At 42.4% G+C, this 12,280-nt stretch overlaps 2 protein-coding genes across 2 annotated transcripts; one reads left to right on the top strand and one right to left on the bottom strand.

Moving 5' to 3' along the window:
• Positions 1-3,038, top strand: ccdc85b (coiled-coil domain containing 85B). The gene has a single exon (XM_080773237.1). It carries the CDS (start codon positions 1,124-1,126, stop codon positions 1,724-1,726), a length of 603 nt encoding a protein of 200 aa, XP_080629363.1. The 5' UTR covers positions 1-1,123; the 3' UTR covers positions 1,727-3,038.
• A 1,240-nt stretch (positions 3,039-4,278) lies between these two features.
• On the bottom strand, positions 4,279-8,343 carry fosl1a (FOS like 1, AP-1 transcription factor subunit a). The gene is made up of 4 exons (XM_080773228.1): positions 7,931-8,343; positions 7,285-7,539; positions 5,936-6,043; positions 4,279-5,818 (listed from the first exon to the last, which is right to left on the bottom strand). The coding sequence occupies exons 1-4, from the start codon at positions 8,066-8,068 to the stop codon at positions 5,258-5,260; spliced, it is 1,062 nt and encodes a 353-aa protein (XP_080629354.1). The 5' UTR covers positions 8,069-8,343; the 3' UTR covers positions 4,279-5,257.
• Positions 8,344-12,280: the final 3,937 nt, after the last annotated feature.

Below are 12,280 nucleotides of genomic sequence, written 5' to 3'. Positions count from 1 at the left end.
CCCTTGCTTGTTTTCTCAGAGATTTACAAGCGCGTGTTCGATGTAAATTTTGTTTTTGTTTTTTTAACTCAAGTTATTATTTTTGCTCTGGAATCCAAGGGTGGCAGTCTACAGACCTACGGTGCATGAACACATCCTATCGAGCTTCTTTTTTTTTTTTTTTTTTCATCCACTCCCCCCCTCTTAACATAGGGGAAACTGGTGGTGGTGGTCCAGTCAGCGGTCACAAAAGCCTGGATCGACTCCGTTTTGAACCCGCTGACATTTGTTTTAGAACCAGGTTATCGTCGACCACAGGACCGGAGTCCCGGACTAGCAACCAACCGTCACTGGATGAATTATTGCGAGGACGTGAAAGTGGGAGAGCCGAGGCGGACATTATGGGGATGAACAGAGCACGCACGCTGCACATATTTTGACCAGATAACGGCCGGGCAAGATGGGATATTTTTATTATATTTTTTTAAAAGAATGACTCGTTGAAATCAAGCCATTTTGCCGCAAGGACGCATTCTTTGGAAATCAATTGAACCGAAGCGGACCGAGCGAGGCTCCTTTTCTTAGCACGTCCCATTTATGATGAGACGACATGATGCCAGCGACATAATACCATAACATCTGTACACTGTAGTACTGCTAGAGGCCCTATGATACAGGCCTGGTCTGTAGCCTATAAATAACACGCTGTGGACGACTAGCATCCTGATAAGAGACTGACAGAGGGGGGGCCGGGGGTGGGGGGAATAAGGACATTATTTTCTGCGTAACGCACAGCCTGCTGTTAAGAGAGGATGCTAGATTGACAAACTGTTTTACTGCGTGTTGTTAGGGGTACCTAAGAATATTCAGAGCGAGAGAAGACACCGTGCGCAATAGCTTAAACTGGGTCTTGCATTTTGCCCAGAAGGGGGAAAATCAATTAAGGGCTTGCTCACATGCTTTGATTTTGCCTCAAGTAGCAGCTACTGTAACCCAAATGATTCCATACAAATCAGTAAACTGGATGAAGATATGGCGCTTTAGTTTTTAGCATCCAGCGTTACGCGTCCAGCCTTCTAAATTGTTTACAGCTCACTGTGGAGCCGTCTCAGGTTTATCATCACCTGCCTAGTTTTGATAGAAAATGGGGAGCGACAGTGAGATCTTTAACCGAGAACTGTCAAAGATGTCTGACGACGACCTACTGGCTTGCTCCAAGGAGGAGCTGGTGGCTCGACTGCGTAAAGAGGAGTCGGATAAGATCTCGGCACTCATCCAGCGAGGGCGTCTGATAAAAGAGGTAAATAAACAGCTGCAAGGACACCTCCTTGAAATCCGCGAACTGAAGGTCATCAATCAACGTTTGCAAGAAGAGAACACAGAGTTGCGTGACCTGTGCTGTTTTCTAGACGACGACAGGCTCAAAGTGAAGAAGCTCGCCAGGGAATGGCAGTTGTTTGGGCACCACGCAGCCAAAGTGATGCGTGAAGACCTGGGGGGTTATTTGAAGAAACTGGCCGACCTGGAACGAATGCAGGACGGACTGGTGAAGGAGAACTTGGACCTGAAGGAACTGTGCTTGGTCCTTGAGGAGGAGTGTGTCAGTAGAAGCGACTCCAGCCCCGGCGGATCGACTGAGCTCAACATGCCATGTATGGTGGCCCGGGATCTGGGTGATGGAAGCTCCAGCACCGGCAGTGTTGGGAGTCCGGACCAACTCCACCTGGTGTGCTCTCCTGATGACTGATGACACGGCCACGTTTTGGTCCTAAACCAGGGCTACTGTGTAGGCTAGTGATTTGATTAAATTGAAGATAAAGATTTGGGGGAGTGGTGACATGGAGGAATATGTCTTATAGGCTGCAAATATAAATCTGGATAAGCTGGTACAAAAGCATATTGGTCTTTAATGCTGGAAGAATTGTCTGCCACTGTCTGTAAGTCCAAGGAAATGGAATAATCCCTTGACTTCACAAAGATTCTTGACTATTTACTATTGACTTTTATCAGGGACTGTAGGCCACAGAGACATTTAAAAGGCAAATTGCCTGGTGACACTATCTACATTTTGCATTGTTTCTTTATTTTTTGTTGTTTTTCTAACACAATCCTGTTTGAGAAAATGATGTGTTATTTTCAGTATACCCTATTGAAAAAAAGAATGAAATTGGAGCAAAAAAGTAGGTCGCATATAATTTCATCTCATGCACTGGACTACAGCCTACAGGGAGTAGACGTGTTATATTGCACTGGACAAAGCTAACATGATTCTTTAAAATGTGGATCCTAAGATTCACTTCAATCCAGTTTTGAGCCATATTAGTCTACTGAATTCAAATAGCACTGAAATAGCTAAAAAGAAAAGAAAAAAAGAAAAAAACACTTTGATATTGCTTTTGTTAGCAACCCGGTAACTATGTATAATAGATTATGCATTCTCTTCCTCAGGTCAGGATTGGAGTGCCAGGTGTGCATGATGATTATCACAGTCTGTGAAGGCATGTTGGCAGATCTCACTCTGAGGCCACTCAGGTTTATGGCAATGGTTGGTGTTTATGACAAAGAGCCATTCTATTTAGTTTAGGTCTTTGATACCGGTGGTCCTCACTCAGAGACGGTCTGCACATGTCTAGTTCTATACCAGACACTTTTGTATCAAACTGGAAACTCTTTGTATCAAACGGGAAGGTCTTTACATTATAATGGTTTATACTGTATGTAGACCTGGAAGGCAAGCGGTTGAAGTCACTTGTTTCCTTTTTTGTCATTACATTGTTGTTGAAGTCACAATTAGCATGTCACAGCTAATACACAATTAGTTTAATTTGGTAATCGTCAGCACTCCGATATAACTCATGCCTTGTGTTAATTCTGTAACATTACAGATATTCTCTTTTACATTTTACCTTGATTTATCAGTATTAGCTTACATTATTATCAAATGTGAATTTCAGTTTGAGTCGTATAGATAATGCACATGGATTGGGTAAGAATTGCTTTGATGTTGGCTGTTTTTGGTGGCTCTGCTGCATTGAAGAGCTTTAAATACAGTGGCTGTGACACTTTTCCTGTCTTCTGACATTTCTTTTTATAGTTTATTAAGCCTCTGAGGTGAAAAATGGAAATCAAGCAAGTGCACCGCATCAAAAGCATAAAATGCGGTAGACGTCACACAGAGGAAGGACCTTGTGTCTGACTTTGTGTATACATTGTTGCATGTACTTGACAACCATTGAAAGACTGATTTCTCTCCTTGTTTACTTCGACCTGTGTGTCCTAACTCCTAACATTGTGCAGTTGATTGATGCTTCTCTCTCCGTCAGACAGGCTGACTTAATGGGTGTTCAGTTTTATTTTTGGATTCCTGTTTGGAAAGCACAGGCATCTGGAGTGGACAGTAATGCTTTTACCCACTTAGTGACACACAGAAGTCCTTTGACTGAAGCAGACATTCTCTCGTCTCACTGCTGAGGAGAGAGAGAGAGAGAGAAGAGAGACATGATGTCTCTCCTCTTCCTCCCTATCTGACCTAAGTTTTATGATGAAATCCTACGTACTATAAAGTAGAGCTTTCGTATGGAGCGATTAGTTTTGGATAGCTGGAGACAACAGAGAACACTGTTCAGACATGAGGGACCAGAGGGTTGTGACCTAGTTACTAAACCTTCTCCATACATTATTCTGTTCATTGCCCAATACAGTCAATGCTTATTTTCTATCGAACGTACATCTTGATTACATCATCAAGATGTGATTCACCATGTTAATGATTTTTGTCAGACCTCCAGTTCTAGGAAACACAGAATGGGGGGGCTTTTTCTTTAAATTATTTCCACACAACAGCTCTAAGGTATATTAATGACATAGCAAAATGTTGAAAATGAGTCGAATGCCCCTTTAACCTGCCACATTCTAATCACCTAAGAGCTACTTTAGTGGTAGAACCCTGTTAGAATCTTGACTTGCACATACACTTAGTCATACAACCATTTAGCTAATCCAAAATCGGTTCCAGTAATTTAAAGCAGCACTATGTAACCTTTTCAATTAATACAATTAAATGTTGCCAAATAGTGTAATACAATATAACTTATACAATTCGGGTGGTTGTATTCTGTCCCTGTGCTGTTCTATTGAGACATTTCCATCTTGTCAATGGTCATGTTTCACCTAGAGACACAGGATCTGACACAGATTTTGACCCTGATGGTCAATTTATCCCATGAGCAACTCAATGAGTCAGCAATGTCAAAACAGTGCATAACTCATTTAATTGTCTTACACCTTAAAAGCTTTAAACATATTAGTGCAAACATAAAAAAATCTTAAGAACAATATTCCAAAAACCCATTTTATTGGTAAATGCTGGTTGCCTTGCAGAAACTAATTGCACACAGCTCTTCATGTTTGCATCTCCTTTATTCACTCGAAAATAGTACAGCTTAGACAAAAGTAAGGTCACAAACCAATTCATTAGACAAAGAAGAAACAATATAAAAATATATTAAACTCTTAAAATAAATATTCCATTACCGTTATCTATACTACTTTCTATGGTCCAGCCTTAGTAGATTCCTTACATAACATTAGTATATTTAAAAGATTCATACAGTACAAACATGAGAACGTTTTATTTATAAGTATTCTATCTTCTATTATAGTTCACATTGTTTGAGCATGTTAATGTGTACCATAATGTAACAAAGTAACAGTTTTCCCCTTTCATTAGTTTGGATTTTCACAATTGAATCCAAAGAGCTTATGTAATGGTCTAGGAAATATTTAACATGCACTGTCATAAATCTAATATACCCATTACAAAATGACAAATATAGACTATGTATATTCTATTTTCATATATATTTGTATAAATTGATGGAAAATAGTGAAATGCTAAAATCTTGATAATGCCATTAATCTCATATATAAATACTTTATCAACATTCTATAAAAAATGAAATGTAGGAAGTGCACTTAGCTAGACGTTTGTCAACCCAATATGGATGTTAACAGTACAATCATCACTTTCATTATGGCGATGTTTGTTAAGACACTAAAGACAGTGTTTAATGTTAACATAATCTGCGGGGCTCCACCGTGCGCGCGTGTGACGCGGGTCAAAAAACGAAGCGGGGCAATTTTAAAGCAGTCACCGAACGCAGCGCAACGCATTGTAGGCAGTGGAGCCACCCTTCATTGATTAAAAAGGGAACATCCCCTGACGGTGACGGAGACGCGACGCTGACGCGTCCAGCGGAGCCCCGGCGTAAGCTGTCACTCACAGTGTGAGGATAGTAGGGGAATGTAAAGAGTGATCCGATTGGTCCCCGCTGCTGCTGCTACGCCGATGAGCGATACCACAGGGCTGGGGGTTCCGAGGCTGCAGGCTGGTGGAGGACGCTGGGGCAGCCATGGGCAGGAGAGAAGCAGTGGTGTCCAGAGAGCCAGATGGGTAAGTGAAGATCATGCTGGCTGTGAATGGAGTGAGAGATGGAGTAGACATGAGGACCGGCGTGTGGAGGGCTTCGGATTCAGCTCCGACAGCAGCAGAGGCACTTGAGGTCACGGGTCTGACAGGGAGAGTGATTTTCGGTTTGGGCTTCTCTGGCTTTGTTTGAGATCTTTTCGAGGGCCCGGGTAGCTCGGCATCCCTTGGCTCCATCTTGACACCTCGCAGAGAGGGGAGCGCAGAGCTATAGTCCGAGTCTGAATCGGATTCCTCAATCTTGCAGATGGGCCGGTGAGCTTCCAGGATCAGCTGCAACTTGTCTTTCTGCTTCTCCAGTTCAGCAATTTCCTTCTGCAGAACAGACTTCTCACCTTCCAAATCGTCAGTTTCCTGGGCGAGGAAAAATGTGAACAATACAATGATCATTGTGAATTATTTCACAACTAAATGTTAATATCACGCAACCGTCAAGGTTAACGTTACAACATCTCTGTGACATTAACTCACAGCTTGCAGTGTATCCGTTAGCTCCCGACGACGATTGCGACATTTCGCTGCTGCCAACTTATTCCGTTCTCTCCTCACTTGGCGTCTCTCTAGCTCTTCTGAGTTCAACTGGTGGGAATGGAGAAATGGGAGTTTAGATGAAGACAAAAAACATACTGTATGTGCACAGTGAAATAACAGGGTTACATGAAAATTGCCATATTACGTGACGACAAGACACCGTCTTATAACCACGTTGCTTCAGGCCATCCTATACATTTCAAAGCCACTGCTGTGCAGAGAGAGAGAGACATGAAGTGACTAAACATGTCACGAGTGAAACACTACCCCCATGTGACTGCACTTAGTCATCACAGTTCAACAGCAATGGCGGCTCAGTGATCTAGAAATGTATGAGCCTTTGTAACCCCTTGACTCTCATTACGTTCAACAAAAGTGTCCGGGACGCTTGATTCGACCCATAGTTTCCCGCCCTTCTAGGATGATGAGTCACTCTCGGATCCAAGCTGTGACTCAGGTGTGAGTCATAGAAAGTGACTTGCCCTTATGAGTCACATGACACATTTCCTGTACCATGAAATTACAATTCCGAGAGAGAGAGAGAGAGAGAGAGAGAGAGAGAGAGAGAGAGAGAGAGAGAGAGAGAGAGATATTCCATAGTTTCAGTGAAAGCAAGTGACATTTGTAAAAGCCTATGAAAGGTGTCTAAAACCTGAAATTTGGCTGAAAGCTGAAATTTAGAAGGCATTGAACAGTTTTGTGAGCTCTGTTATCTATCTGTTTTGTTATACTTTCTGATACAAAATGTTTCTGTACTCGCACAGGGGAAGGACTTTGTAAGCTAAAGTCCAAGCACATATGTCCACAAGTTCACTGTGTTCTCATGCTCCCAAAGTTAGCAAGGTCACATTTTGTCAATACTGTAAGACTGACACTTAAGTCTTAACGTTAGAAACGTTAACTTTTGAGTGGTCATTTGAATGGCCATGCACATTCAGAGGAAATTGCGCAGCCATGTTAGACCATTACAGGATATTACACAGTATGACACATAGATGATCGTACGTGCCTCCACAGCGCGACCGGCTCACACCCAACCCGGTTCAATCCAATGATTAACTCTTTTCATATTTTGTGTTGTATGTAAAGTTCCCACTATGTAAAGTTCCCATGCCACCTCATGGCTGTTCAAAAGGTCATCTCACAGAGTGTACAAATGGACCCTAAACCATTTGTAATTTAGAGAGAGTGTGCAAATGGAAGCAATGTTACTTACAGTCCAATGCTTCCATTTGTACACTGTCAGAGTTAAATTAACACTATGTGTCATGTTATCACAATTCCCTTACATGCTCATCGTTCCTGCGTCTGGTTGACCCCATTGAATGTGAAGCCGCTCTTATGACGCCTGGCCGGAAGAGGTGTGCCTGCGAGGGGCCATGTATCAGAGGACGGGCCCCTGGAAGAGTTGGGTAATGCGGCCGAGGAGACTGCGAAGGGCCCGGAGGAGGAACCAATGGTTGCACCAACCACTGGAGGTCCTGGTTGGTTGTAATGGCGTTGAGACTTGGTACAAACTGACTGCTGCCTGCCATGGTAAATTTCTGTAAAACAGTTAAAAAGTTGGTGTTGATTGTGGATAAATGAAGAGGGGAAAAAAGCAATACATCTAAAATGTACAGAAATGGGGATGCATAGAAGCATAGTGATATATCACCTTTACACAACTAGATATTAAAAGGCGATAATAATATCACCTTTATAAAGGTAATATTACATCACCTTTATAAAGGTAATATTGTATCACCATCACATTTACACAACTAGATATTGAAAGGTGACATTATATCACCTTTATACAACTAGATATTTGTTGGGTCAAACTTTATTTTCTTGAAGCAATTTTACAGTTTTTCATGTTTTCTCAATAGGCTACATTGTATTTACATACAGCTATACTGATGTAACTATACATCGGTGTTGACAAAGACCTACCTGTTCCTGTTGTGTGGTTTGGGTGCTGATGGTAGACAGTAAGGATGCCGGATTAGATGATCCGGTGTGCGGTGACCCTGTCTCTCTGTTGGGGTACGGTGGGTTGCCTCTCCCTTGGTTTCCAAAGTTCCGATACATCTTTATGGTTCAAGTAATGTTCCGGTGTAAGAAAATGTATCCAATGAATGTGTCCGGTAGCTACAATATTCAGGATAGCGTCTAAACCGCTTTCGATTCTCGTTAATAATTTCAAACGTGGGACAAACCCACCTTGCTGTTGTAATGTGGCAGAGTCCAAAGCCGCGCCTCTTCAAGGGGAATAAGGAAGAAGAAATGTCCAAACGTCTTCTAAAATAATTCAAAATCCTTCGCAAGTGACATTCAATTCACCTTACGGTATTTGGTTATGTGTGTTGGAGTGGGCAGCTGGGAGTGATTTTAAGTTTATAAACTATTGGAATATAACTAGCGCATGTCACGCCCCCCTGCAGTTACGGGAAATAGTGTTGTCTTTTATTTCGCACGAAACTTACCACGTGCGATGACGTATGTGACCATATATGGTGAGAGTTTCCTCCAGAGAGTATCCCGGGATTCCTTTGACACAATTGACAGTAGGACGGCGGGGCAGAGGCAGTCTGCCTCTATACTTTGTAAATTGTATGATGTGTGATTCCTGTTGATCTACTAAACTGTGGCTCTCAAAATAATATCATGACATTCTAAGACAATAATTTCAAAAGAACACTTCATACATATCAGTAGGCTATCAGGCTATATGTGATAAGATATAAGAGAAAATAGAAAGTCATTATAACAATCATAACACGAATGTTAGTGACTGTCTGAAGTTACAAAAAGTAGGCTATACTGAAGTGTAAGTCAACGTTTTGTGGCTGTGTCTAATTGTGTTGAGGTTTGGCAGGCACTTTTACTACAAACAAACCACATCAATTGGTGCAAGCCTGTGGAGATGAGTCAGCCTATAGACAAATAACACCATTGAATAATTTCACCATCCTTTTCAACTATTCCTTTGTGCACCAGATCAATATAGAAATAAACGAGGGAACTTATGGCAGATCTAGTGAGTTGGATCTGTCACAACAGCTGCTGATCTTGCACTCCCAAAGGACACAGTTCCCGGCACAAAATGATTCGTCCTTGCTGCTGCTGACTGGTGCACCTCTGTGTCACATTACTCCTGATTCCTCCCTTGAGGATCAGAGACATATGGGTGTCAAATTGATTTCCAAGTAATACAAACAAAGAATTTAAGTATATAGAATTACAGGAATTGTACATAGTACAGTGTATGTTTATATAGCCTATTTATATTTATTTACTTACTTATGTATTTCTTTATTTTTGAGGGCCGCTAGCCCCTCCTATATACAGGTTTAATGTTTGTGTTTAGGTCAATGTTTGACTGTTTTAAAAACGCCATTGACAATGAAGAGAAATTCAGTTTGTTTTGACACCGTTTGTTTATTGTTTTACATTACATCACCTAATCATATACCAAACCAAACTCCCTCCTCGATGATGTAAGATGACAAGAGCGCCCCTCACTTCACACAGGTGTGATGTTTTATATATAAACATTATTTTTCTTTGTAAAAATAAGCCATAGGCCTATATATGGACAGAGGAGATTGAATTTCACTGCCATTGTTTAAACCACTTTGCTCTTATCAGCAATACCAGAAACATGAAATATTTGGGGAATGCAGCCCTCACAATGTCCCTGTTTCCATCCGAGTTATAGTTGTTATTTCAAAAGTCATATGACATGTGAGACTGAGCGGAGCCCAGGCATTACTGTGTAACCTATTACATTTCCAGCTACATTGTGTCAGATGTAAACCCTATCCTCCTAACCCTCAGCCATAATAAGTAAGGAAACACATCATGTAGGTTCTCCTGTACCTCAGGCATGATTATTTCTTATCTGTGAATGTGGGGTAAAGGTGAATAGTCTACAGCTGTGAATAAGGACTGTGGAATGTAAAGATGACACACCCACTGTTGCTCTGATGGCATGTCACGGCATGTTGTCTGTCTTTGTCATCGCAGGCATCAGCTGGTTCTAAAGTGACAATTTAAGACCTTTTTAATACCTCTAAAATGAGTCTAATCTACAAACTATGCATAAAATATGTCCAAACTTTTTTTTTTATATTACCTATAAGAAAGCAAAATTTGTTTTGGTGGGTCACAGCATGAAATGTGAGAACGGCTGTTTTAATAGATGCATTACATTTCTTGAAATGAAATAAGGGAAGATGGATAATTTGTTTTTCTCTACACTTCCCCTAAAAGTTACAATTATCCTGAGGAGGCCTTTTATAGGCTAATTTGTGGATTCACTGGGATGCCTTTACACTGTACTCACCCAAATTTCACCACATGCAAGCCACCCACACATCTCACCCACACACATCATACCCACACACAAGCGCACAGCCACACACACACACACGCACGCGTATGCACACACTCGCACGCGTGCACACACACACACACACACACACACACACACACACACACACATGCGCACACGCACACTAGTCAGCCACACTACTACTGGAATTATAGTGGCCGGAATCCTGCTACTACTTTCACAATGATTTTTTTTGCCATAGCTTGACAAAAATAATCACTACATTGTACACTCAATGACAGGGTTCCTACGCAAGTATGGAAATGATGGAAAAACAACTGCATGCAGTTGAAAAATATTTATGTTTCCAGACTGTATTACTGACAGCTGTTTTGTTTTCCCGGGCAGGCGACTTGGGGTTAGGCCCCTGGTCCGTCCCTGCCTGGTCTGTGATTCCAGCTTGTGCTGTCACTTTAGGTGCCTGGGGTGTCCGTACTTCCAGGACGGCCAGGGGGGCCTCCATACATACATTCTGGCACCAGTGGGCCTTTGCATGTGAAGGGAAATTTTCACACAGGGGAGAGATAACAAGGTGACCTCCACAATGTAACGCAGACTCACACACCCAGACAGAGCCCCAGGGGCCAGGAGTGTTTTTTAACAGTTTTATAGCCATTTGTACACACATTCTTGTTATTGTTTTTTGTGCCATTTTCATTTTGTTATTGTTTATGTTTTTTGCTTTTTTGAATCTTGCTCCGTGCAAGCACTTTGGAACTATGTTTTGAAAAGCGCTCCCCGAGCCCAGCCGAGGGGCCTTCGTTCCCGACCCCGACACCTGATGGGACGAGTGGCCCCCTCATACCTCCCTAGGTATTGGGAGGAGGGCAGAGGGGAAAGGGCCCCGAGGCTGCTAGGCTCCACGACTCGGATATCTGTCTTTACCTGACCAGGGAGTCTCTTTTCCGTTTTTTATGCCGGAATCACCGACCGGGCAGGGACCAGGGGCCTCCCCACTGAGTCCCCTGTCCGGGGAAGAGCCCCTCTGACACTGAACTGTCCACTTTTTGTCTCTGACACCTTGCGGCTTTTGAACTTCCAAATGTGTAGAAGCCCTGAAATGAGTTGGGAGATGACCTTATGAACAGCCATTGGACGTGGCATTTAGTGTTTTCGTATCAACATAATTTGGCAGAAGAGGTTTGTGTGCAGGTTTGTGGTATACACAGGTGTCCTTGTGTGGCACAAGGTTTGTGTGCAGTCTGTCCATAACATCAAAGAGATTTTTTACCATCTCCAATTCTCCATCCATTTGTCGCTTTTGTCATAATTGTGTTTTGTCATATGTTTTATTCAATCACTCAATGTTATAATAGGTCCTCAAATAGCCTTGTCGTCCTCCTCAGCCAATGCCATATTACTTGACAGATTTTAGTGAAGCATGTACCTCCAAAGTAGCCTGGCTCCAGCCCTGAATCGCTAGCCACCTCTAAAGAGTAACTGTTGTAGCAACCTTTTTCAAGAAACTTTAGCAACAAGTTACATTGCACATTGTGTATCTTATGCACAATGTGCTGATGCGTTTCCCTGACCTGGTATAATTTAAGTCAACAACATATGATAGGGATTTTTTTTTTTTTTTTGTTATTGTTATAATATAGATAACAAGTAATATATTCTGTTATTGTTCCATTCCCTGTATGTGTTTGCGTTTGTGGAGTGTAGAGAGCTCATAAGATCCGGGGTCGGTTTGATGATTCCCATCCTGTGTTTGTGAATAGGGCAGTGTGCTGTGTAAAGCTGACCCTGCGTCAGCCACAAGGGCAGCATCCCCCAGTGGATGGTGCGTCGTTTTCTGCCACGCAGGCACAGCCTAGACATCCAACCAGTGTGGATCTCGGGCAGCCAATCAGAATTGAACGGGCCCCGAACAACCAATCAGATCGAAGGGGCGGGGCCCACCACCA

This window comes from Protomyctophum bolini (assembly GCF_963924005.1).
Source record: "Protomyctophum bolini genome assembly, chromosome: 10".
In the NCBI taxonomy this organism is placed as follows: Eukaryota; Metazoa; Chordata; class Actinopteri; order Myctophiformes; family Myctophidae; genus Protomyctophum; species Protomyctophum bolini.
Note: the sequence above shows the minus strand (reverse complement) of the source record. Positions and strands in the feature narration are given on the sequence as shown.